Genomic DNA, 27187 nt, shown 5'->3' on the forward strand with positions numbered 1-27187 from the left:
CCGGGCGTGGCTCAGCGGTTGAGCGTCGACCTAGGATCCAGACGATCAGGGTTCGATCCCCGGGTTGTAGGCTCGATCCCCAGTCGGGGGCATGCAGGAGGCAGCCGATGGACGTTTCTCTCGCATTGATGTTTCTCTCTCTCTCTACCTCTCTTCCTCTCTCTCTAAAAGTCAATAGAAACATATTGGGGGGGAAAAAGAAAATGTATTTTCCAGTTTATTTTGCCTAAATGGACACATGATTTAAGAGCAGCAGTTATTGGTTACATAGATTGTGGTGCACAAGGGATGTCCGTGTGGAAGGAACAGCCTTTCAAAAGGATGAGCAGGAAATCAGCTCCCACATTCATTTGGGGCATGAAATATGTTTTTGCACCAAAGCATTTTGTAATGAATAAATTCCACTATGAAAATTTACCAAGATGCCTGAAACCGGAAATGCATTTCCATCCTGTCCACAGCTGAGGGAAACCCATGAGCGATGCTGGTCGAATGCTCCTGCATTGTGAAATATCTACAAACTACGAGTCAATCATCCACTTCCATAGCCGTCTTGCTTTGACATATAACAAATGGCCCCAAAACCTTCCACGGTAGTGAATTGGTTCAGGGATTGTGAACCGAGAATCTGAAATGACAGACCCCTCCCATCTTTTCTGGAGCTACACTCGGTGACGGGACACTTTCTGTCCCAAAGCCACCTGGGACATCCTTCGAGACACTGCGTCCCCTCAGTACATCTTTCCCTGTGAGTTTCCCAACCAGTGTTGAGAAAATTAGAATTTATTTTGAGGTTTCTACAGTGTCTCAACCTGGAGTGTGCATCGAAGTCACAAAAATGGCTTTTAAAGTGCAGATTTCTGCGACCCACTCCTGGAATTTCTGATTCAGCAGGTGTGGCCCCAGAGTTTGCATTTTTGTGAGATTCCAGGATGTTGGTGTTTCTGATTATAGGGTCACACCTGGAGAATCACCGGCTTCCACAAAGTCAGGAACTGGGGGGGGTTGTGTTCTATTTTTTTAGCACTTCCGATACCTAGCTAAGCCACACTGGCCTTTTTTTCTTAATTGGAAACTGTTTCTAGCAATGTCTGGAAGTGGGATACAAATATCTACATTGTAACCAACGTCAGAATTTTCTATTAGCCGAGCTGTGTGTTTCACAGATGGTCCATTGAAACGCTGCCTTCGTAAGTGTCTAAGGATTTACTATCAGTGAAACGGGTGTGAAATACTCGAAGGGAAGTAATGGAAACCCTCACCACACCAGCAAGCTTATCTCCGCCACGCCCGCACATCTGGCAGGCAGAAACCCAGCCCGGGGTGTTCGTCTCCTTGTAACGGCGCAAGGATGAGATGCAAACAAGGACGATTACAAATCTAGGATCAAACGTGCCCTGTGAAGCCCTCATTTTTAGCAGATGATGCCAAGCAGATCACTGCTCTGTAGTTACAAAGACACAGCTGGAGGCACGTGTAGTGCAACATCAGTAACAACATGAGATTAAGTGTAATGCAACATCAGTAACAACATGAGATTAAGTGTAATGCAACATCAGTAACAACATGAGATTAAGTGTAATGCAACATCAGTAACAACATGAGATTAAGTGTAATGCAACATCAGTAACAACATGAGATTAAGTGTAATGCAACATCAGTAACAACATGGGATTAAGTATAATGCAACATCAGTAACAACATGGGATTAAATGTAATGCAACATCAGTAACAACATGGGATTAAGGGGTAGCACCCGCTGGAGTGTTTGCAACAAAACAATCTGTTTTGAAATGAGAGGATGTGGAGGATTGTTCAAGGATTCACATCAAAAAGCAGGGTCAAGTCACACTAAGAGTACAGCCGGTGAAGGTGCGGTGTGTGTGGATGGTGCAGCCACCCGTCTCCAGTCTTTAACATCCAGACACAGCGGAGGCTCTGAGTTAGAGCGGAGGCTCTGAGTTACCGAGATGCTGACGGAAACGGCTGCTAGGTTCCTAACAATTCCACAGATGCCTTTCAATCTGCAGGGTCTGTGCCTTCCCAAATTGCTTTGTAACTATGTTCATCCTTAATGGCTTTTACCTCTAGAAAAAAAAATTAAATATCTTGACTTCACAATTCAAATGCATATGCTAATGGATGAGAAATTAGATTAAGAATGGGACAAAGCTCCATCCTGCACAACAGTACACCGATTGGCTGTTTTCTAAAGTAAATCTATACTTTGTAGAAACACTGTACCTAATTGTTTGGAAGAGTTTAAGATCCTTTACAAATCCACAGGAAAGGCTCCTGTGCAGTCCGCAGGGACCCCACTCTGAGGTGATACTGGGCATGGAAGGTCCAGAGCAGAGAACAGTAAAATGATCGTTTTTGTAAAACTGGGAGGTGGTCGTCACACCCACTGGGTCCAGCCAGTTCCCGGGAGAGCAGGATGGACCTACTGTGACTGGAACATAAATGCTGAGGATGGACCCACCTTGCCCTCCAATCAGACTCATTTATATCATTTCACCTGCCTTTCTGTTCTAATTGTACACAGATTCTGAGGGAGGGGAGCTAGACTGAATGTTGTGTGTGCACCCCCCCCACACACACATACATGCACTCCTGCACATACACACACATTCACATACATACACTCCCCACACACACTCCCACACACACACACTCTCACACACTCACATGCCTGGTGTTTCAGGAGCACAATGGTCAGAGTTTATTTAGTTGTCTCATTTTGTGCACAGAGACAGGAGGCTCAGAGAGAAGAAGCTGAAATTCAAAGATCTGAACAGCGTCGAGACAGCTCCTAACATGGCAGTGGCCCGAGTGCACCGACACTCAAGCTGGGAGAGGCCACACGTGTCCGAGGCCCGTTTCCCAGTGAGACTCCAGGTCTTGACTTCGAGGAAGGGGGACGGTTTTGCTGGAATAGGGCTGGGTGTGCAACCCAGGCTGCGTCTGAAATATTCCATGAGGTTCTGACCAAGAAAAGCCTTTAGGTCTGCCGGCTGCGGGTCTGGGGGAGGCGGCTCTGCTTTGAGAGGGCAGCAGACGGCACATCCCGGCTGTTCCGAGCATATGTTTCATGTTTAACAGAAAAGGTTGCTCCAAATTGCTGTTTCTTTGTCTGGTAACTATTACACACTAGTTATGTAAGTTTAAAAACTTATAATTTCCCAATAAATTGTTTAGTTGGCCTAAAAGGCCCTTTATATTTTTGAGATCACACAAGACCTGTAACCGGAGCTTCAGATGCCAAGCCGAGCTCACCCGACCCCCCTCTCTAACGCCAGGGGCTCTTTCCCAGGTAGAAAGACAGGATGTGAGAAACTGAAAGCAAACAGGCAGAGGCCCAGGGCCTGGACTTCAGGAATAAGCTGAACCAGCCACCCTGTGATCCAGGAAACACCAGTTCTCCGAAACCAGTGAGCCGGGAAAAGCTGCCCCAGGGGTGTTAACACAAGACTCCTCGGAGCATCAACCTCTGAGAAAGTAAGGATCTGAACATGGGGGTGCACGGAGGGACCTGGAGATTATCATGCTACGTGAAGTAAGCCCGTCAGAGAAAGACAAATGCTGCACGGTCTCACTCCTATGTGGAATCTAATGAACTAAATAAACTGATGGACAAAATAGAAACAGAGGCCTGGATGCATGGAACAGACAGGCAGCTGTCAGAGGGGACTGGAGGCAAGAAGGTAGAGAGTAGCCGGAGAACATACATGTAACTGCACATGGGCCGGAGCAGTGACAGCCGGGGACAGGCGCAGGGGGTGGGGGAGCACGTCACAGTGTCAACAGTAAAGTTAAAAAAAGAAAAGAGTGAGGCTGGGTCAGACCAGAGCACAGTCTCTGTTCCGGGACTGTTTCCACCGGAAGAGTAACATTCTAACACTTGTTACATTTTGCGACTGTTTCCACCGGAAGAGTAACATTCTAACTAACACTTGTTACATTTTGCGACTGTTTCCACTGGAAGAGTAACATTCTAACTAACACTTGTTACATTTTGCAGGTTGTGTTTTTTTTCCGTAACAGCCGTCCTGGCAGGTGTGTGCTTTTCTTAAAGTCAAAGATTCCTTTTCCCTCTGCTGTTCTCTTTGTAATTTCCTCACTATTTCCAACAGTTTCTCAGTAAAGTCACCTTCCTCCTGGGACAGCAGCTATCAAAATGTACCTGAAAATGCGTCTGGTAGCTGCTTAAAGTCCGTGTGGGGAGAGGGGACAAACTGCACCAAGAAAACACGTGAAACAGATGAAGAACGGCCCTGGATCCGCATGGAAGAAGCGGAGTGATAATGGAGGGATGTCGCTCTGGGAAACACCATCCACTGTTCACACTATTTTTCAGGCGCTGAACTTGAACCATTTCGATGTTAGGCCCCAATAAACCCACAGATGGGCGAGTGAAGGACCCTGAAAATACACAAGAGGTGAAGACAAACAGACCAATAGCTTTGCTTTGATAGAAAGAACTTTTATTGTAACTGGGGTCTAGTTCTCCGGGGAGCAGTCCAGCTCCACCTAACGGGCTTGCGTGTGTCTCCTGTTTGGTGAAACGGGCTGTGTCTGCTGCTCTCGTGTACCTCACCCTAAGCAGGAACTACCTGCAGCTCCACCGTAGGGGGGTCTCTCAGAGGCCCCCCAACTCCGTCCCTCCGTTCCCCCCGGAGGGGCTGCAGGAACAGGAGGCAGGACCCCTGGCTCTCCCCGCGCGAGCCTGGGATGCTAAGGCCAGAGGACCGCGCCAGGGATGCTAAACACGGGTGCGGGAAATGAGAAAACCTGAAAGGCAGGTGTAACTGAGAACTGGGAAATGTAGGAAAGGAAGAGGATTTCCGAGGCGGCCGTTGGCAGCGGCGTCGCTGAGGCCCAGCGTCTGCTTTAGACGGACACAGACCTCATCTTTACTGCCTCCAGGAATCGACTTGAACTTCAAAGCGGAGCCCTAAGGCCCCCGACTCCGCTGCCCCTTCAATACGCTGCTGAAAATTGAGTGTCCCTCTGCCTCCCTCCTGGGCTAAAGATCTGATAACGAACTTCAAAGCTTCTCTCCGAAGTCATTTCGTTCTCTTTTAAGTTCAAAAAACACACTTCATCTGTGTAAATATTTCATAGTCATGGGCTTCACATACCACAAATAGCTACCAAACAGGCACGAGGCTACGGCGTGGTCCCCGAACGCGGGTAACAGGCACAAACTGGCGTCTCCGTTTTTCCTTCTGCGATCACACTTGCGAGGAAAGAATAAAATCCTGCGACCTCACTCCCAGACCGAGTGTGTTGTGTTTGCACAATGAACGGATCTGCTGTCACCCAGAGACCAAGAATATTCTCTGTAAGAAGCTTTCAGCTGGGGCCCTACCCCTAAACTGACCAATTCGATGAAATGTAGGAAAAGGGTCCTGGAAGAATGTCATGGGATTTAGAGGCAGAGAAAACAAAGACTGAATTATGAAAAACTCTGCAAAGTAAAAACGTTAGAAGGAGAAGAGCAATTAGTTTGGGGAAACATGCTGGGGGGGAAATGACAAAATCCTTATTATTATTATTATTATTACGTGAAAATGGAAATGTTAATTAAGGCTTTGTCAAGGAAAGGAGATTCATTCCCCTGAACTCAGGGTAAGAGACCCTAAAATCACGGTTAATAAAACGGGGACACTAAGGTTAGACAAAAACGGGAGAAAAACATGAAACACAGCAAAATTCAAATGTTTCATTCAGAATCACCAACGGCGTTGACTGTTACTCTGCAAGAAACTGAACAGTAACAGTTTCAATTCTGTCTGTTCCATTTAAAAAAGAGACACTGACAAGTAACAAAATGGTCGAAAAAATACAATGATGAGGCCCCAGGAAGAAACACGGAAGATGGTGTCTCTCTGGTCTAGAGGGAAAAGACAGACACTTAATAGAAATTAGGGGTGACCTTGGTTTTTCATAATTAAAGGGTTTGTTTTTGTTTTGTAAGCAAAAATCATTCAAATGAGGTGCTCAGGGGGGTTCCGAGCTTCGCCTCTTGGAGATATTCAGAGACTAGGAAATATCTTCACAAAGCATTTCTGACGTTGACCTGCCTGCAGACAGGCAGCTGGGCCAGGCGGCTTCTCAAGAAGCTTAGAAGCTCTCTTATCATTTCATAATTTCGTGGTAATTCAGCCACTGTGTACTGTCAGCATCCCCGTTTATGGGAACGGGCATCAGCTGCTGTGTTTTATTTCATTTAAAAGACAGGAGCTTAATGCTCGAGTCACTGCAGGGGCCACGGGCACCACTAGACTCCCCCATCACAGGCTGTTAAATAATTAAAAACCCTGAAAGCAACTTGGTGGAAATAATAGATTCCTTCTGCTTATAGCCGACCCAACCCTTTCATTTTCTCTCCTGTGCATCCCTGAACCTGCACCCGCCTCTGCACCTGCGCCCGCACTGCGCAGGGCGAGCCCTCGCCGGCCTCACCGGGACAACCAGCGCTGTTGGCGACTGTGCTCGCCGCCAGCCCCCACCAGCGCGATCTCCCTAAAGTACAACCATCATGGCATCGCCTTCCTGCATGAAATCACGCAGGGAGCCTCTTACTAATAAATTATTCAGGGTTTCGGCATGGGCGCAGCGGCATTAAACCCGGCACGGGCTTCCCGAGCCGGTCCGCGTCCCCTCGCCGCTGCTGACAGGCCTCCGGGGTAGGGGGGCCCAGTGAGCACAGACCCTGCAGCGCCCGCCAGCCTCTCTGTCTGGAAAAGTCTTCCTTCTTCAGATGTGCTGGGGAAAATGTTCACTTTCTCCTAACAACGAAATGTCCTCTGAAAGATTTAATAGTTTGATGGCTGCTTTCTCGACACTATCCTACTTAGAGCTATGGCTCATCGATCACACAGTTACAGATTTTCCACGTTTTTCTCCAAGCCTGGCGAGCCCCACGAGGAGGGTCCCTGTTTTAATTATATTTTAATCTCCTGGCATGGATTAAACACATAACAATCCTAAAGAGACTGAAGCTGGGAGCCACCAATGTGTGTTTTGCACTGTTTTTGAAAGTTTCCAGAGTCGTAACTTGCTGTAATTCTAGGTCGAAGTAAAAGTCTGTTGGGGATGCAAATCTGAAACTGTTCTGCGTTTGAAGAGTCTGGAGTCATCAGAATGGTGTTTTAAAACGTCCCGTCAGGCGAGCCAGGCAGGTGGAAGTTGCTGCAAAACCCACTCTGAGTCCATCAGCTCCCGGCCTCTGCCCGGGGGAAAGGAACGAACGCAGATTTTTTTCCGTTTCTACTGATATTTGGAACAGTTTTGTCACTGTCATCATTTCTGCCTAATTAGAAAAATTTCAGAAACTGTACAGACCCATTACGACTGTGGAGCATAAATTATCAAAAATAATCAGCTTGGGCATCACGTGACTGAGCAGTGAGAGGCGTCAGGTGACCGTCTGTGGGCCCCTCGCGGGAGCGGGTGTCGCGGGACCTGGAAGGATTCAAGAACCAGAGGAAGCGTATCCAAGTGATGATGACAATGACCGAGCACTACAGAGCTAACCAGGCTATTATTCTAGAGTCACGACAAGCCTGACGTTATGAAATACTTTCTTCTAAATATTCTGGGTGGAAACTCTATTTGCAGAGACTATGGTTTGAACGTTTGTGCCCCACCTGCACCCCCACTGTGATGTGTTAGGAGGAGGGGCCTCCGGGAGGTGCTGAGGTCATGAGGGTGGGGCCCCCGTGGGTGGGGTCAGTGTCCTTCACTAAGCGCTGCCCAGCCCCTCCCGCAGGCTACGGGCCAGGAAGGGTGTCCTCACGAGAACGGGCGACTCTGGTTTCTCGATCTTGGGCTTCCCGCCTCCAGAGCTGAGAGACGCGTTTCCACGGCATACGAGCCACGCAGGGCTTAGTAGCCAAAATGGACTAGGACACCTTCACTAGACTCCAGAAAGCACAGAACGTGAGCTGTGCTTTGAAAACAAGTTTAGATGGTAAAAACCCATATCGTTTTATAGGTCTTTTTAAAAAAGCAACCTATTTTGGTTTCAATTTTATACTTCATCTAATGAGCCAAAGCACAGTATTTAATTTAAATACACTCATTGGGATTCAGATGTCAGAAATCTTATTTTAAAAATTTTGACCCATAAAATTTGTTATGGAAGATATGCTTATCTCTTTTTATGAGACAAGTAACTAATAAAGAAAAACCAGAAAACGTGAATTGAAAGATATAATAATAAATATATTAGGAGGCAGCGTTTATATGAATAAGTCAGTAGGAAGCTTTTCTGCAAGAATAAATAGTTTTACAGTAATTTGTTAGACCATTAGAGTGAATTCAAATAATAAGCTACACACAAACTGATCCATGCTGAAATCCCAGCTTTTTATGCACCAGCATCTTTAATAAGTGACCAGAGTGTCCTTGAGATTCCTGGGGATGCTGGTCCACTGATGGTCCCATTTTCCAAAGCCCGGGACAATTCCATTATAATACAAGGCTTTTTTCACTGTCTTATCCTGGAAAGAAAGGGGGATTAGAGAGAATTAATCCTGTCCCCCTACACTTTAAAGCTTATAATAGCGTAAATAGCATGAACCCCATAGAAAGAAAAAAAAAGAGCCTCTCTCTTAAAATTTGTAAAGATAGAATTTTTCACCTAAGAAAAACATAGAGAAGATATAATTTATACACAGTTTCTGTTTTTAAAAACTCTTCAGAAATTCACGTCTATGAATTATTTCACAGGGGTGACTTTTTTGAAGGATGTGAGGAGTTGTAACTGAATTTATAAAGCATGTTTTTCTTAGAGCCTGATGCTCTTTACATACGACGGGCGTGTGCTTTACCCTCCCGCCGCTGATGTGAAACAGGAAGCGAGGCGCCATGTGCTGCCGCTGACGGGAGCTGTTTCGCCGACCCCTGAATACCTGGAACACAGGAGCCGGTGGGTGTTCCAGGGCTTGAGACGCCCCAGGTTAAGGCTCGGAGATGCTGGGCGACCTGTGGGTCCTACAGCTCAGCAGCGGCGAAGCCCGTGCTCAGCATCACCCATCATCCGAGATGCAAATGAAAACCGCAGACCTCACCTCACACCGGCCAGAATGTCCACCGTCAATAAATCAACAAACAGCAAGCGCAGGCGAGGGTGTGGGGAAGGGGAGCCCGCGCACCGCTGGGGGTGCAGACGGGGCGGCCGCTGTGCAAAGCAGCTTGGAAGTTCCCCGAAGAATCCAAAACGGAGCTGCCTCGTGACCCAGCGACCCCACTTCTGGGGGTTCATCCTGTGATACGATTCACGCCGCCCGCTGCCAGGCCAGCCCGGAAAGTGAACGGAGGTCTCCACTTCAAAGGCTGTCTCAGGTCCCGCGCTGTGGGTTTGCCTCCGTATTTTGGAGGCTACGTCTCAGCTGAGCCGCACTCTCCCGTTAACCCCTTTCTAGATACGCTTAGAGATACACGCCAACGGGGTCGTGAAAGGATCTCCCCGACTCTGCGCGTCCTGGGGAAGGTGCCGGACAAGCGATGGGAGATGGGGAGGGGGGAACAGCGGCCCACACTGGGGCCTCCCCAGCAGCGTGAGCGTCGCCAGTCACTGCTCGCCCCCGACACGTAGGACAGAGCAACAGTCAGTCCTCACGGGCCAACCTCATTCCGCAGCCTTCACGGAAAGACCCATAAAATTGCAGAGAGCTCTCTGTACCTGTGTGACTTCCATGAACTCTCTGTGTGACCTGAACACGCTTCTTAGTCTCTCCAGCCCTTACGTCCCACGCCCATAAAATAAGCAACAAGCGCAATTAAAGGGGTTAAAGGACACAACCCATAACCTGCCGAGCACGCGGCGGCTCCTTACTGCCTACGATCCCCCTCCGTGAAGAGGAAGAACGTGGAATTACTACAGATTTATTTTGCGCGCCTTTTACAAGACAGTAGAGTGAGCTATGAGGAACTAAGGAATGTATTTTTCAGTAGAAACATTTTCTTTAGCGTCGTTTATGGTAATTACTTTGTTTCCCCTGATACGCTCCCTGAAAAGGCTGCGGCTACTGTAACACAGTCCACGGGGAGAGAAGGGCCGATCGACGCATTTGGTTACCATCTACAGTGACATACCTTGAAACTTTTCCATTCCTTCCGCAGTTCCTTTTGCAAATACTCTTTTCTGACATCCTCCTGCAAGAAAACGTGAGATGAGATTGATTAAATGAGCCAACGTGTGTTCAGTTATTTAGCATTCTGCCCTGTGACTCAACCCGCGGCATCGATAACCACAGCAAACGCTGCGCGCGGGGCACGGTGGGCCCCCGGAGGGTCACGGGGGAGCTGAGTGGGCCCGCGGTGCAGAGACGGGTTGTCTTAGGTGACAGAAACGCGGGCTCGGGTCTGCCGAGGCGAACAGGGCCTTCAAATATAGTCCTACTGGTAGCTCATAAAAATAATTATCAAATATAGAAATAATTTAGTTATATCAATCCACACACACACACAGTCCAGGTTTTCTTACATTTCCGTAACACTCCCATTTTGTAAGAACTACTAAGAAACAGGTGAAATCAGACCTGCTCGCGTGTGTAAAGGATTTGACCGACGCCATCTCTCCGGGCTGTGTCACATTAGGACTGTCCGTCCGTTTTCTGTGCATATCATCGCTTTTTGTTACTGTATTTAAACTCAAATCGTGAACATAATGAGTGACTACAGGTCTGCCTTGATGCTGAATAAATGTTTATGTGATACATGTAAAAAAATAAAAACCAACAACTATCTTACTAATCGTCTCCCACAGCGCTTTTCGCTATCACATGTAAAAGGGTATTTTCATACTTTAGGACATGATTAAACACACGACTATAAAAACAGGTTTTTTTAAGCAGAAAAGACCACACCACTTAATATTCCAACTATTCGCATTGAGACCTGTAACAGGACCTTCCAGCCCATCAAATCACATGATAATGGATCTGCTTTCATACGTTATTACATGTAATGGGATGTGATTCCCGCGGGGGAAATGCTGTATGAAACCACGCTGTTTTCATTGGTGGATCTGTGAGAGCCTGGCCACCTCTTTGGAAACCACGGCTCCCAGAGGGACGCAAACCTCGGATGAACCCAGAGCCTGCAGCTGCCGACACTGCTCCGCACTCCAGGGTGACCCCCCGGGAACCTCACGTTGTGTCACTACTAACGCCCCCCTTTCTGGCAGTCGGAGTGAGACATCTTTCAGCAAAAACAGAAAGCAGATGCTCAGCATTAGCGGATGCCCAGGGCGCCACCCGAACAGGCGCAGCAGCGGAGTCCTGTTTCTCGTCACCGCCGGAAGTTCTCTCCTTTCAAGGACTCGTGAGACGAGGCCAGGCCCACCTGACAACATATTCACGGCCTTTAGGAATCAGGGTGTGGTGCCTTGGGGTAGAAACACTCTGCACCACATTTATCTTTTAGACTGTTCCCTAGTCTATTGGGGTGCTTTTTTCTAGCCAATTTAAACTTTAATTTTCATAGGTGATTCATCAACTTGGTTTAAAAGTTAAATTTATTAAGAGGTAATAATGAAAAATCTCCCTTCTGCCTTTCGGCCTCATTCTGTTCTGTTCCTATATCTTCTAGGTATTTTTTGAAAATGTATCTTCATTGTTGAAAGTAGGACAGACATACCCCCCTTTCTCCATGGACCCCTTCTTCCCTGCACCCACCCCCGGTCCTCCTACATATTCTTCTCTCTTATTTAATGCCCAGGATTTACCTTGGAATTGCATTGTGCTCGTATAGACAATTGAAAACATAGCTCCTTCCTTCCACCCTTTTTCCCACTAAACGCTGCATGTTACATGTGCTGCTTTGTTTCTTGTACTTCTGCGTAACAGTCACACACCTGGGAGCTCTTTTCATATCAATACATCGGGAAATTCCTCATGCCCACCCCCCCAGGCCTGGCAGTGTCCCTTGAACGGACACACCCATTTATTTAACTGACTATTGAACATTTGCACAGTCAAAATCCTGCACTCTTACAATCTTGCCTTGAAGAAACTTTAACATATGCCAGTGAGTGTGTCCCAGCGAGTGTGAAAAATTCCCCAAAGTGGAAATTCCGGGTGTGACTTTTTAATCGTGAAAGTCACCCACAAATTGCTCTCCATGGATCCTAAGAACCTGTATCTTGATGTAACAAGTTTACATATTTTTCTACTCACTGATCCTACAAATGGTTAGAAACTTGGCACATTTACGTACTTCCCACGTTTCATCATATTATCATTAGTTGTTCTATTGGTTAGTTTCTTATTTATATTACACACCTACTGAAAGTTTTAGGTTTCTTTTTAAACCACCCCATCCATCATCTCCAAATGCTTTATCCTACAGACAAGGACATTTTCCTCAACACAGTGCGACCAACAAAATCTGGAAACCTGGGTAACTTGGTTAAGAAGGTGTCTGAGAGGGTTTTCCACTGTAATGCTACTTTCTTCCCTTTGTAACTGAGGCATATCTTATGGGGAGTTACTCTGAAATTGTGAAAGTACTCTTGGAATTTTCAATTATTCATTCACTTATTTACATGCATTTGGGGTCCTAGTTTTCTATTGTATCTGATGGGTTTGCAGTCATATTATCATCCTTTATTTCGGTGCCGACTAGCAGTTAGCCCCCCAGCTGCCCTGTGTGCCCTGCTGGCACGAGACCATCATTCCGGGGCCCCTCCTTCCTCTTGGGACCATGAGGATGCTTCAAGGCTCTGCTTTAACTCCCTTCTTCAGGAAGCTGGAGGTGGAGACAGGCCTTCAGAATCCAGGGTGCTGCCAGGTGTGGTCACTGCTGGCCCCAAGCCCTCCCAGCAGCTGGACAAGCGCACAGGTGCACAGGAGCACAGTACAGGTGCACAGGAGCACAGTACAGGTGCACAGGTGCACAGGTGCACAGTACAGGAGCACAGGTGCACAGGTGCACAGTACAGGAGCACAGGAGCACAGTACAGGTGCACAGGTGCACAGGTGCATAGTACAGGAGCACAGGTGCACAGGTGCACAGTACAGGTGCACAGGAGCACAGGTGCACAGTACAGGTGCACAGGAGCACAGTACAGGTGCACAGGTGCACAGGTGCATAGTACAGGAGCACAGGTGCACAGGTGCACAGTACAGGAGCACAGGAGCACAGTACAGGAGCACAGGTGCACAGGAGCACAGTACAGGTGCACAGGTGCACAGGTGCACAGTACAGGAGCACAGGAGCACAGGAGCACAGGCACACGTGCACACACACGCTCTGTTACACTCTCAGCTCCAGGGCACACTGCGGGGTTCCTCCTGGCTCCTCTCTCCCTGCTGAGCCTACAGCTCCCTCTGCACTGAGACTCACCTGGCCTGACTCACCTGAGCACATCTGCACCTCAAACGGGGCTCCTGGAGCTGCCCAGAGCCCCTCCTGCCCCTCCAGCCCCGGGGCTCAGACACGGGGGGGGGGGGGGGGGGGGCCGGGGGGGGAGGGGGCCCGGGGGGGGGGGGGCCGCATCGCCCGAGGTGTCGCTCGGCCTCCGCTCAGGCTCCAGCCCCGCCTCTGAGATATCGCGAGCACTGGGCGCGTGACCACAGCCCCGGGCGCCCGCCTCACCTGCCCCCGCGGGACTGAGCCCCGCCCCCGGGAGGCCCCGCGCGTGCGCACCTCGTCGGCCCGGCGGCCTGACTCCGCCCCGAGGCCCCGCCCCCGGCCCCAGGTGCGCCGCCCGGAGCCCCGCCCCCCCGCAGGTGCGGAGCGTCGGGAGGGGCGGGAGGCGCGGGGAGGCCCGGACACTGTGTTGACGCTAAACTATGTGCCGCTTGTAAACTAAATAATGGCTTGTTTTTGTAAAATAGAAGCATGTCACCGAACACTAATAAATAATCATCGATACTGAGATTTTAAAGTGAGAAATCGGTCTCTTGGTTGGTGGTGATATATTGTAAAATGCGTTCAGGTTTTGTTATAAGTTCTGTACAAAACGCAGCTCAACCTACACAACAGCATTTTCTCCAGTTTTCACTGTAACCCGCAGAAACCGAGTTTCTTCCGTCTGGACTTAGGTTTTTATCTTTTTTCCCTTTGACTCCAACTGGCATCACCTGACCCCCCCTCCCCCGCTTCAGCATTAAGCCCTCAGGACAGGGAGGCTCTGGTCAGCGTCCAGCAGTCTTCCGAACAAGGTCCTGGGTCTGCTGACGACAGATAAGAGTTTTCCAATCAAACTAAAGACAGTATCTTGGCCTCGGCTGTGTTTTAGCTCCAGACGCAGGGAAGCAGGAGGATCCCGAAGAACAAATCCCTGTGAGGCTGGACAGAACAGCTCCTTAGCCGACAGCAGGACCAGACGCAGTGATCAGCCACCCCTGCCCCAGCGCCAGCCAGGACCCTGACTCCCTCGGTCACCACGACGGATTTTCCTACATAACCCACCCCCTGGAAGCCGCCGGAGCCAGGTCTCTGAGCACAGGCTCACCTGCGACTCCACCTCCTGAATAAGTCCTCGCTTTCTTGGCTGCAGGCAAACCGCTGCTCCTGTCTCATTGGGCTTGGTGTGCGCAGGTAAACAGACCCTTTCAGCCCAGTCACATTATCTAAACAGCGCGTAAGAGACCATGCAATCTTGTGCTGTTAGAAATGGAGGACCCATGAAATAATTTACAGCTGAAGGTGCTGAAAATACAAGACTTAGGTAGCACATATGAGTGGACTCATCTTACTCCGTCCTATCCAGAGAATTCCAGTCATTCCCTTAAGCTCTCAGACCCATCATGAGTATCGTGTCTGAAAAAAGCAAGGCACCGGAGTAAAAGAAACAAAGTAGTAATTGCATGTACACTTTTTAAATTTTACAATGATTATTTAGTGAAATTCAATCACAGAAGAATTTGGTTCTTTTTTTAAAAAAAAATTTTTATATGTGCCCCGGCCCAGAATCAAACCGTAACCTCCTGGTTCATGGGGCGACACTCAACCACTGAACCACACCAGCCGGGCTGGATTCGGTTCTTATCATCTAAACACCACTTAATTCACATGCTGAGAAATCAGTAACACTGTCTAACAGATAAAGCATAAATGAAATCAAGCTGCACCGTGCTGTTCTTATAATTTTAGAAAGAAAGTCATTTAAAGTGTAACAAACGAGAGAGATGACCTAATAGTAGAACAAAATCAGTTGTCAACAAAGGCAAAACGCCGACTAGCTCTGTAAAGAACGAGTGTCCCCTGAAGCAAAGGCCTGACTCTGACCCTCGTATTTGTAGAGAGGCAACATCCAGGAAGAGATCAGAGAGTCTCCGGGGCCCGACCTTCATCATAATGTACGTTAGCACCGTGGGACTGGGACGCCCTCTGACAGGTTCCTGACCCGTGGTTTCCGCGACTGCTCGGGCGAGCGGGGCCGTTGCTGAAATGACAGGCCCCTGGACAAGGCTGTCTTACACGAACTCCAAACAGAGTTCTAATGACTTCCAACCACTCATCTTCATTTGTAATCTGAGACAAGGAACCTATTTATGGCTCCTCCATAAAAAAGGATGGGTACCCTGTAATCCATTCTTTTCTCTATCGCATAGAGCATCTTTCTCCATATAAACGCTCTTTTTCCATGAAGCTGCCAGCCCTCCCTAGAGGAGGCTTGTGCTGGTCTTAACCAGGAAAACACGTGAGGAGGGAGCCAGCACACTTGGCCTTTATGACACGACATTTAACATGAAAATATGCGGCAAAGTAACACACCCAGTAATGAAGCCCTTGGACGTCACACAGACGTTACCCTACCTTCAGATCCTGTTACGGGAGTTTATTCTTTTGAAAAAGTGGTGGTCTTGTTCTCTCATGGAATTTCACATGGTAGCACCAATTCCTCAGGGAAAAAAGCACATGGATGGCACTAGAGCAAATGTTACTAGGATTTGAATGATCGGAAATTTTTTATGTGCGGCGAATATTTTAAACTTGTTTAAACAAAAGACCTTTTTATTTCACAGTAAAATTAGTCAAAGTAATAACAGATCAAAGTCCCTGAGTCGTCTTATCCCAGAAAATTTGCTACTCTGAGAACTATACTTAGCCTTTGACAATGTGGGGGAAGATGTAGAAAATATTTCTGTAGCTTGCGAGTTATCACTCTATCCCGTAAATAGCTATATTTATTTTTAAAGCCTGGTATTAGATTCCATCATTACTCGGAGCCTCAACATCTATGACTAATCACTGCTGTGAAGGAAATACATTGATTTGCTTCCGTTAGCTACCAGGGAAATGAAAATGGAAGAAACGAGCACCTGCGAACTGGATAAAGGAAAAAATAAGATGTATTTGCTGTTCCATTGGCTATGCCCACCCACTATGGAAGAAACGCCGCGAGTACCCTTCCGCTCAGAGCAGCGTCCCCAGCTCTCTCAGGGCGTAGAAATGTCCCTGCTCAGTTTGTTCCTCATGTCTCGTGGGTCGAGCACCAGGCTGGAGAAGGCGCACAACCCGAGACGCGCTGAACGTCCAGTGAGATGTATCCAGCGGGACATGGACGGAAGACGCAAGTGCTGGGAGCAGAGCAGAAAGACACTGGAGATGACAGAAAACGCACAACCACAACGCGCATCTCACACATGCGACTGTGAGATGTAAAGCGACACCTTCGCCACAGGAGGAGCGTTTGCTCGGGAGACTGGCCAGGGAGTGAACACGCTGAGGGCCCCGTTGCCCGATCCACACTCAGAGCAGCCGACTCAGGTGGGGTCGCAGAGTAAAGCGATTCCGCAGAAGAACGGGGAGCGGGGAGCTTCGGTTCGGGCCCAGGTAGGTTCTGGGTCAGAGAGGCTGGCAAAAAGCAAGGGCTCCCACTTTCCAATTCACATGAGTTTGGAAATAGAAACAGGCATGACCGGGATACAATATGACAACTGTGTCTCCTTCCGTTTCATCTAATGTTCTTTCTTTAACTCATCTGGAAAATTAGTGCAACATTGTAATTTCTGAAATCCTGTTGGTTTCCTTATCAATAATTTCCTAATTTAGATATTTCTAGGCCACGTTTCCATGACTGATGATATTTCTTTTTAGCTTTAAATGTCTTCTGTTTCTTACGACTTTCAATATGCCTTTTGCTCCCTTGGATTTTTTCAATGTCTTCACTGTTTTATGTTTTTATGTACCCAAATACTTTATTTTCAACTCACGTTTGAACACTGGTTTTGAACTGGAAAATGGGAGCATCTATCTGGGCTGCTGAGTAACATGTCTTTTGTGACTTCATATGAATTACAAGCAGCGTGTTTTGTGTTAAGAGGGGAAAATATTAGGGTCAAGAAGGACCTTGGTTTTTCTGTGTTGTCTTCTACGTATTTCATCCTTGAAAGGTATGAGTTAAGATTTTGGAAACAGTGCCCGGCCAGGCGTGGCTCAGCGGTTGAGCGTCGACCAAGGATCCAGGAGATCGGGGTTCGATTCCCGGTCAGGGCACAGGCCCGGGCTTCAGGCTCGATCCCCAGTCAGGGGCATGCAGGACGCAGCCGATCAGTGACTCTCATCATTGATGTTTCTCTCTCTCCCTCTCCCTTCCTCTCTCTGAAATCAATAAAAATATATTTTAAAAAAAAGATTTTGGAAACAGTAACTGGTATCTCTAGCCAAGAGTATTAAAGAAAATGTATAAAGAGGATATTTTCAACCCCAAATGATTCCAAACCTAATTTTTTCCATCACGAAATACTTTATAAGAAGTTTGATGAAATAGCAGTTGGCTGTGTTCAGTCAGATATGCAATTCGTTCTCTTTCTTTACTAAAATAAAAATAGGAACACATCTGTGATAAAGGCTTCAGAAGTATTCGAGTAAATGAAATAAAACCCGCCTCGTCTCTCCCCCAGGCACACTGCCCACCTCACAGGTAAGCGCAGACGGACGGACAGTGACAAGGTCCAGGGAGGTTCGAGTGGCGTCCGGACCACGGGAAGGCAGCCTGGAAGGTGAACTCCTCGTGAGGGCACCAGGAGGATTTTGAGAAGAACAATGTGATTTTCCTGTTTTAAGTCCGGACATCAAACCAAGTCAATGCTAATTCTTACGAGATCGTGGATTATCGGGAAACGGGCATTTCGTTGCTTCCGATGTGGAACCGAAACATTCATGTGTTACTTGAAAGCGAGAATCTTCCCGTTCATGCTTTGATTATTTCTGCGTAAAACAGCAGTTAACTTTTAAAATATAAAAACCGCATTCTAATGCCGACAGCAGCCTGTCTCCTGGATCAGCTGGACCCATGCTCACCTCACGCCAACCCTCAGGAACAGGCTCGGAAAGAGGGAGACACCCGGGCTCCCCGACTGCTTACGCTTTAGCAGAAGGGAAGGTAGTCTTATTTCATTTTTTTAATCTTTACCCGAGGATATGTTTTTATTGATTTTAGAGAGAGGGGAAGGGGAGGGGGAGAGAGGGAAACACCCGTGGGGGAGAGAAACATCAACGGGCTGCCTCCTGCGGGCACCGGACTGGGGGTCAAACCCGCAACCTGGGCCTGGGCCCTGACCGCTGGGTCCCCTCACACAAGGGAATATGACACGGGGCTCAGCTGACACAGAGCCGTCCCCAAGGCTGGCTGCCTGTGAGGAGCGTGTTAAACGGATCAGCGCTGAGCCTGGGGCGTCATCACCGGGGACGCTTTCAGAAATGGTCAACCCCCTGCGAGGGGCCGGGTCGGGGGACAGGGAGCCAGAGGAGGCTCCCAGCAGGTTACCAGCTACTCAGGCCGGGTCGCGCCTGGCTCCCTTCTCGCCCGGCATCACTCACTCTCCTCTCTTCCCACGACCTGTCGCATCTCCTTAGAAGCCGCTGCTCCAAAGGAAGGACGGGGCCTCCTCCCCCCGCCTTCCACCCGGACGCCGCCTGGTTTCTAGCTTAGTGTAAATCTGTCCCGATTATTTTGCGGTTGGTGTCGGTGCGAGTAATAAAAACTGTTCAGAACTCTGCCTCAAGAGCAGGGACTTGGGTAATACACTTCTGGCTGCAGAATGTAAGCAGCTGTCTCACGTTATGAAAACTGCGGCCTTCGCACCGGCTCCGTGCGCCCGGCCCGGCTACCCTGAGACAGTCCAGATGTGGCAGAGGCAGGAACCACACTGAGCTAATCTTTATCCTGGAGGAAATCCCAGAATATTCTGGCCAGAGGAAGGTGAGAGAACGCGCTTGGGGTGACATCATGGGGACCTTGGGTCCGGAAGCGCTCACGGAGAGCTTGCTTTGTTGACTTGTGCTTGGGATCTTGAAGACAACGCCCATTGTGAAATGCCACGGGCCATATGTATCATGAAAAATAAACAAAATGCTAAAAGCGTAAAGTCATTTTTAATTAACATACCAATTACCAAAAGCTCAGCTGAACAGATGTCCTTTGCTGAGAGCCCAGAAGTTCAAGGAAGGGGGGCTCCGTCGGGTCAAGAGAAAAAAAACAAATGAAAAAACAAACAGTGCCGCAGACTAAAGGTTTGGGGAGTTTCAGTGGGAGCACCCTTCGTGGCTGTATGGAGACTTAGATACCCCTCCGAAGACATCCAAGGTCAATGTCACATGAAGGTTATACATTATAGTTGAATCCATCACTGAGGAATTCAACTTATCACTTCATTTCGATCTGCCCGTGTGAAAGTCGCTGGACTAAGTGGACTGGGCTTGAGCGACCAGCACCAAGCTTCCTGTGCGCACCTTCCTGCATAAACAGAATCCCAGTGATGGTGGGAGAGGATCTGACTAAATAAAAGTCAAGTCACTTGCAAAATATGACCCCAGACGACTTCTCAGCCTCGCCTACCATAACCACCATCGTAGTCTCCACTCCAGCCCTGTGTTGTCCTCACTGAATCCACGATTCACGTGGTGCTCAAAGGACCGCTCATCTTACCGCTTCCTGCCACCTACACCTGGGAAAGCCAGCTCCTTGCTCAGGGCGGAGGTGGAATGTTTCGTGTAGAATCCATCCCTCCATCCACAAGCCCCTACATGTCCACCTGCAGGATCCGCAGGCCCCTCTCCGGTCCCGCCGTCCACCTGCAGGATCCGCAGGCCCCTCTCCGGTCCCGCTGTTCTTGGTAAGATGCATTCTGACCCCACTACAGAGGCCAATGGGAGTCAGAGGGTGATTGGATTAAAGACACAAACTCTGAGGGCAGGCTGCCCAGTTCACTGATGAAGTCCACAGAAAGAGTTTGAGAAGACAAACATTTTTAAATTCCTAAATCTAAAGAAGATTGAAAACAAAAGCGGGACAGTGGCTCTATGACGTCTCCCCGTCTGCCACAGAACGAGCCCGTGTTGCTCTTATTTTCACAGGTACTAAGGTTAGTTATGTTCGACTCTTGATTCTGGGTCCCTTCAAGAGAAGGGCGGGGATGTTAGTAACGGGGTCCCTCGTGCTGGGGGTGGTTTTAGGGGCATCTGTAGAATGCACAGCACCCTCGGCTCTGAGAGGAGACACGAGGCGTCTGCGCACTGGAAGGGAAACCTGAAAACAGCCCAGTCGTGACTCAGGCAGGACGATCGTCCCATAACCTCTCCGATCACTAGCAAAATAATGTCACGCTCTCTGGAGGGAGCCTCTGTGATTCTGCCAGGCTGCTTCCCGAGGGGGCCGTGTCGTCCTTCACCCCAGGACCACACGCGAGGGCTCCAACCATCCCACGTCCCGGCCGACTCAGCATCGTCGGTCTTTATAACTTATTACACGTGCAGGGATGTGTTGTTACAGTTTTATTTATTACATATGTAGTAATATTTTATTGCAGTTTTATTATGTATTACCTTGGAGACTAATCATGTTGACCATTTTTTCATGGGCTTTTTGACTATTTATAAACGGTGTTTTCTGATGTGTGTTCAAAACGCTGACTGTTTTAATTAGTTTATCTTTGTTTTTCCTTTACAAGAGATGTTTTTACATGCTGGATACAAGCCCTTTATCACACGTATATTTTGTAACTATGTTCCCCTAGTGTGTGGTTTACTTTTTTTAATCCTAACCCGAGGGTATGTTTTTATTGACTTTAGAGAGAGACGGAGGGAGGGAGGGAGGAAGGGAGGGAGGGAGGGAGGGAGGGAGGGAGGGAGGGAGGGAGGAACGTGGTCGGTCGTGTACATGCCCCGGCCGGAGATTGACCCTGAAGCCCAGGTCCCTGTCCTGACCAGGAGCCACACCGGTAACCCTTCGGTTCCCGGGAGGTCGCTCCAACCAGCTGATCCTGTGGCTGTCGTCAGTGCAGATGAGTTCACGGGCCTGTGGGGTGAAGCACTGCACACCGGCGTTATCTGCGTATTATGCCTCAATGTCTACAAGCAAGTAACAAAGTGAAGCAAACCGTGGTCATCTCCCACTGTATTTCAGTTTTTATCTGTAAAAACTGCCAGGATTACGGTACATCTCTCTCTCTCAGACCTACACTTAGGGTCCTTATGCAATTTAAACCGGAGTCACGTGCACTTAAAAAGAGCTAAATATTTATCACTGATCTGAAACTAAACCTGAGTACACAAAAGACTTCGAGTTTTCGTTAAGGCTTCCAAATGTGAAGAACATGAATCCCCCAGGGTATGAATAAAAAAGCCACACTGCCCGGGGCGTGGCTCAGCGGGCGCGCGTCGGCCTAGGAGCCAGGAGGTCGCGGTTCGGTTCCGGGTCAGGGCACAGGCCCGGGTGGCGGGCTCCTCGATCCCCAGCAGGGGGCGAGCAGGAGGCAGCTGGTCAATGACTCTCATCACTGATGTTTCTCTCCCCCCCTCCCTCCCTCTCTGAAATCAGTAATAAAAATACATTAATAAGGAATTCTACTCTTAAGTAGTAAATCATGACTTTCCTTAGAGTTGACCCTTCGATTCTGAAAGTAAAGGCAGGGCCATTAGAAGATCATCACGGAATGACGTCCGCGTGGTTAACCACAGGGAGTGTCACTTATTAGCTGATCAATTGATGTCTAAGAAATAAAAAGTAAATACTGACATGGGGACTCCCATTTCCTACTAGATAGAGTGACAGCAATCACGGTGGGAATCTGGGGATCATCAGCTCCCTGGGGTTGCTGACAGGCGTGAGCACAGCTCTGGTAGACGACCGTCGGTCTGTGAGATGCAGATCGACCTGCGTGCACAGCGGGAAAAGGCTCCGACGTTCCCTGTGATCTCAGAGCAGGCGGAGCGACCGGCCTGCGCCCACGCCCTGTGCTCGGTGTTTCACGTGGGGTAAAACATCGCACCCTACACGTCCAGCAAACGAGGAAAGGCTCTTCGTAAAGGCAAGAACACGACCCTCTTGTTCCAAAAATTAAACTTCTGTGAAAACAGAGGACCTCAAATGCTCTTTCTTGTTTTAAGTTATGAAAAGAAAAAAAAGTGGTTCCAATATGGGAACTATTTTAGAAAACTCAAAAACCTGCCTTCAAAAGCAGAAATCAGGGCCAAGTTCTGGAAATTTGCTTTATATTATTTTTCTTCTGAAAAACTGTGATTACAAACAGAAGGTTCTCCCCGTAATGATGCGTGAAAAGAACAGCATATTAAATCAGGAGTAACTTTAAGGGACCGTAATGCTTGTTCTAATTAGAAGCAGGGATTTTCATAGTAACATTTGCATTTTACTTCTTAAACTTTGTTTTCATAATCGATGTGAATATAAACTAAGGTGGTCACACTTTATCTTAAAATTCCTCTGTACTTACAGTTATTATCTTTCTATCTTTTTAAAAAATATGTTTTTATTGATTTCAGAGGGAGGGCGAGAGAACATCAGTGATGGGAGGGTCACTGACCGGCTGCCCCCTGCTCGCCTCCTGCTGGGGCCGAGCCCGCAGCCCAGGCCTGCGCCCCGGCCGGGAATCGGTGGAGCCACCGCTTGGTTCCTGGGTCGACGCTCAACCGCTGAGCCACACCCGCCCGGCTCTATCTACCTTTTAAAGAATATTTCATTTTAAACTAAAACTTGAAAATCGGGCTCTATATAGTACGGGTTATCCGTGGTGATCATAATATTTAGGATTGGAAATGTCATAGAATAAATTACCCAAATGTTAATTAAATTAAATGCCAGCCTATTGAGTCTATTTAGAAGATACTTAGAGGGAAAAATTGGGTTTTATTCATTTAATTAAAAATATTTTTTGAATTGTATTAGTATTATAATTACTCCCTCGGTCCATTCTCCTTCATCACACATTAATTCATTAAGCAAATGAACAAAATAAAAACTCTCCCTAAAATTCCCTGGTAATAATCTTGGTTACTTTTATATATTGCTGTAGTGTATTCTGGTTTGAACTATGACTAAAATAATACAGTATCATATATAGTACATATTTACAAAATGGTATCATTCTGATCAATTAAAGGTAAAATCGATTAAAGGTAAAATGATTTAAGTTACGTGGTTACCACTGGGTGATAACGACTAATCTGAACTCGGTTTATTTTTTTTGTCCGATGTATCGTAAGAAGGTTTCCTTATAAAAATACACACGCCGCCCAAAATAAAAGGAATCGAGACCGAGTGAGAAACTGCTGCAGAGGGAAGGAGTCGATGTGGAGGTGAGATGAGCAGACGTCCCGCTCCCCAAACCCCCCGCCCAGCTGCCAGAGACGGGACAGCGAGCTCGCCCAAGGCTTTCCCATCGGCGGCACCAGGTTGGCGGCACCAGGTCGGCAGCCCCAGGTCAGCGGCACCAGGTCAGCGGCACCAGGTTGGCGGCACCAGGTCGGCCGCGGGCCTGGGTTGCCGTCTGCATCCCCAGCAGGGCGAGCGGGGGGCAGCCGATCCCTGTTCCTCCCTCATCGCTGATGTTTCCCTCTCCCTCTCCCTTCCTCTCTCTCTAAAATCAATAAAATCAATTAAATAAAAGACATTTAAAAAGATACAAGTGTTACATTCAGATATATCTTCTTCCACAGCGTTCACAAAATAACGCCGGCCCCGGAAAGCAGAGCAGCGGATGCCTGTTGGAAGCAGCGGCCGTGACAACGTAGTGACAACGTCCAAACGTAAGACGAGCACTTGCATCGGGGGCTGGGTGTGCTTCTGTCTCCTGGGCCACGGGGTCCCAGGCGACCGTCTGCCTCCCGACGCACAGCTGCTCTCGCCCCCCCCCCCTTTCTACTCGCCATAAATAAATCTCACATCAGATTCATTCGTCAGCAGTTGAAGGTTTTAAAGAAAACAGAACGTTGACTTGAAAGCTGCCGCGGCAAACAGCTCAGGGTTTATCAGCAATGAGTCTTCTCTCCTCGGTCTCTGTGGCCACGCGTCTAACCCTGGCTCCTCTCCCGGCCCACGCGGCGCCTGGGCTGCCGGTTAAACCCTGTCCCTCCCGCACCTCACATGCCCGTCAGGCTCAGGTCCCCCCGACGGGTACCCAGGCTCTGCACCCGCCGGTGGCTGTTCCAGCCCTTCCCCGCACTTCCTCCCCACCAACCCCGAGGACAGCATCCCCCCTTCTCATTTGTATGTTTCTCAGAAACACCCACATCCCCCTCAGGTCCACCGTTCTGCAAACGGCTGGTAACACCAGGGGGCCCTCGTTAGGCCCGGGCTCCGCGGCCCGCCGGCTGAGACGCCCCCAGCTCAGCCCCAGGCGCCTCCTCCACGGCCTCCCTGGGGCTGGGGTCCCTGCCCGTCCAGTGACTGACCTGTGATGAAGTCTCTTCTCTGGACCCCGGCTTGTGCCTCTCAGTTGAGTCAGGCAGTTGTAGTTGTGTCAACAGAGCTCAGAACCTGCACCCCCAGTTCACGAAATACACAGCTACCCCCGCGACCGAGGGAAGGTTTCGAGGCGAACTCAGGAGCTCGCCGCTGACCCACCGACCCCGTGGCATCCTCGGGCCAGAGCATCGTCTCGGGGACTCCTCCACCGTGGCCCCCCGGCCTCCCGGCCTGTCTTTCGCCCCCGGGTTCCGCGGGCTGAACTCCCCAGGACAAGAGTTTCCGCCCCTTAAACCACCCAGGTGAGTGGCTCCACGTTTCTACCTCCTAGAGGCTCGGAAAGTCCTGGTTTTATTTCCAACACCTGCTTCTTCCCGTCTCAGGCACCACGTGAGCTCCACGTAGGACGACCAGCAGACCAGAATTAAATTCGTGGGCAGTTCGCCCCCCGGGCAGGCTGGAGGTCAGGGTCCCCTGGTGGCCCGTCCCGCAGCCCTCAGGGGGCTGAGCTCGCGTTGGTGACTCTCAGACGGCCCCTCGGACCTGACAGCGAGGGTTCGAGCCCCTGTTCCGTCTCCTCCACCGGGGCGGCCTTGCGGCCTCTCATCTCCTCCCCCTCCGGCAGCTCCACCGAGAGACAGACGTCGGAGGAAACTCTGGCCTTTAACGAGCCCCAGGGCGGCTAATTTATGCGTCGCTCTAGCAGTGAGGGTCTCTGGGCAGTTCCCACGTCTCCTCCGCGCCGTCTGGCCAGAGCCTTGTTAGAGTCTCGGGTTCTAGGGTGTACAGAGGAGCTCTGATCGCCCGTCTGCTTGACTTACGATCAGTCTTGTATCTTAGTCTGGCTCCTTTCTGCTCTGAAATATTCGGCCGGCAGCACAGGGCCGCGTCCACCACGCGCAGTTCCCAGCGCCCGCCCTGCAGACGGTTTCTAATCTCTTCGTGTCTCTGCTCTGCGCCTGGTGCTCGTCGGCGTTCCCGGGCGTATTCGAACCACAGATCAGGGCGTCTGCTCGCGTCACGGGCGCCCCGCCTGACCCGTCTCTGTTCTCAGCACATCTTTCTGAGACGTGACTGACGCCCGGTCGCCCAGCGGAGCACCTTTGCCAGGGGCCTCCACCCGGCAGTGGCCACGGGCACCCCACTGCCATCCTGGTGGGGCTCTGGCATCTGAAGAAGTCGGCGTCCTGCCGCATTTCAGTCCCGTGTCCCTCGCTGGCATCCAGCCTCCGATGATGCCTCCCGGCTCCCCCCGAGCCCCTGACAGGGCACCTTGCTTAGCCCCCGGCCGAGTCTCGGGGTCGAACTGCGCACCTGGCAGGCGCTGTCTCCCGTCGCCCCCTTCCACGGAGTCACCTGCCGGCAGCCACCGCGGTTTGTGTCCTTCGGCAGCCGCAGTGAGGAAACGCTCCGTCCCGCTTTCCTCGCCATGATTTAATCCACCGTGGGGCCGAGGGCTGCACCCCCGTTTACAAGCCCCAGGGGAGCCTCAAAATACAGCCCCGGCGCCGTCCCCTCTGGGGACCTTCTCCTTCCACACGTCAGTCTTAAGGAGGGAGGGGCAGGTGCTCGGGCTCAACCACGAGAAAGCGCCCAGCGTGTCGGCCGGCGTGACCCGCGTGGATTCCACGACGGGCTTGTGGGGGACGCGGGGAGGGGGAGGGCCCAGCGCCACCCCATAAACACGTTGGCCTTTAAAACCTCCCTGGGGTTCTGGTCCTCAGAGGCCAGTTTGGGTCAAGCGTCGACGCGTTTCTTCTTCTCTCGGACGCGCCTACCACGGGGCTGTCACCCGGCACGGCAGACGGCCACCGCCACCCGCCCGCCCGTGGCCCGGGGCTCTGCCTCCTCCCACGGGCCGCGATCCCGCCCCGCCGCCTGGCGCCCCGGCCTCCTGGACTGAGCGACGGACCCGTCTCCAGGCCCCTCACTGCGCCGCGAGCTCGCCGGGGCCCTCCTCACACCCCCGCTTCAGCTCCCCGGCGTTGGGCCGTGAACTCGCTGAACAGCCGACGGGTCTCACTCAGAGGGTCCTATGCGTCCTGCAGCGAAACCCGGACGACGCCCTGTTGGGGTTGGCACAAGGAGAATTTATCGCAACTACGAGAGATGTTTTATTAGCATCGAAGGGACACGCTAAAGCTAAAAAGCTACTCACAGCTTTTAAATATCGTTTAAATGTTTCCACTGTTCTTTGAAGATGTAAGACTTTTCTTACTATTTTATTGGGGTAAAAACACTTCACGCGAGGTTCGCCCCCGTAGCAGACTTAAGCGCCCAGAGCAGCGGCGCCACCCGCAGGCTCGACGGGCCAGGCGGCCCCGGGACGCCTTCGCCCGGCGGCGGGGATGTCACCGATGCCCCTCCTCCAGCCCGGCAGCCGCCACCGGGCCTTTCCCCACGGGCCCAGTTTACGAGCCCCACACGAGCGGGGCCCTGAAGCGTGTGTCTCTCTACGCGTGAGGCCCCCAGGCTCGGCCACGTCCCGCGCGCTGCCCGCAGGCCAAGGAGGGCGAC

General features: G+C 50.1%; 1 protein-coding gene across 1 annotated transcript in view; it reads right to left on the minus strand.

Annotated features, from left to right (window-relative positions):
- Positions 1-8251: 8251 nt before the first annotated feature.
- The window catches only part of CNBD1 (cyclic nucleotide binding domain containing 1), a gene marked incomplete at its 5' end in the record, with an annotated part of 77222 nt that continues 58286 nt past the window's right edge, over positions 8252-27187 (minus strand). Inside the window, 3 exons of the mRNA XM_081116491.1 lie at positions 8252-8510; positions 10108-10167; positions 13374-13445. Coding sequence (XP_080972617.1) covers positions 8394-8510; positions 10108-10167; positions 13374-13445 — 249 coding nt within the window. The 3' untranslated portion in view covers positions 8252-8393. The remainder of the gene's footprint in view (positions 8511-10107; positions 10168-13373; positions 13446-27187) is intronic.

Source organism: Miniopterus schreibersii, assembly GCF_964146895.1.
Source record: "Miniopterus schreibersii genome assembly, chromosome: 17".
Lineage (NCBI taxonomy): Eukaryota > Metazoa > Chordata > Mammalia > Chiroptera > Miniopteridae > Miniopterus > Miniopterus schreibersii.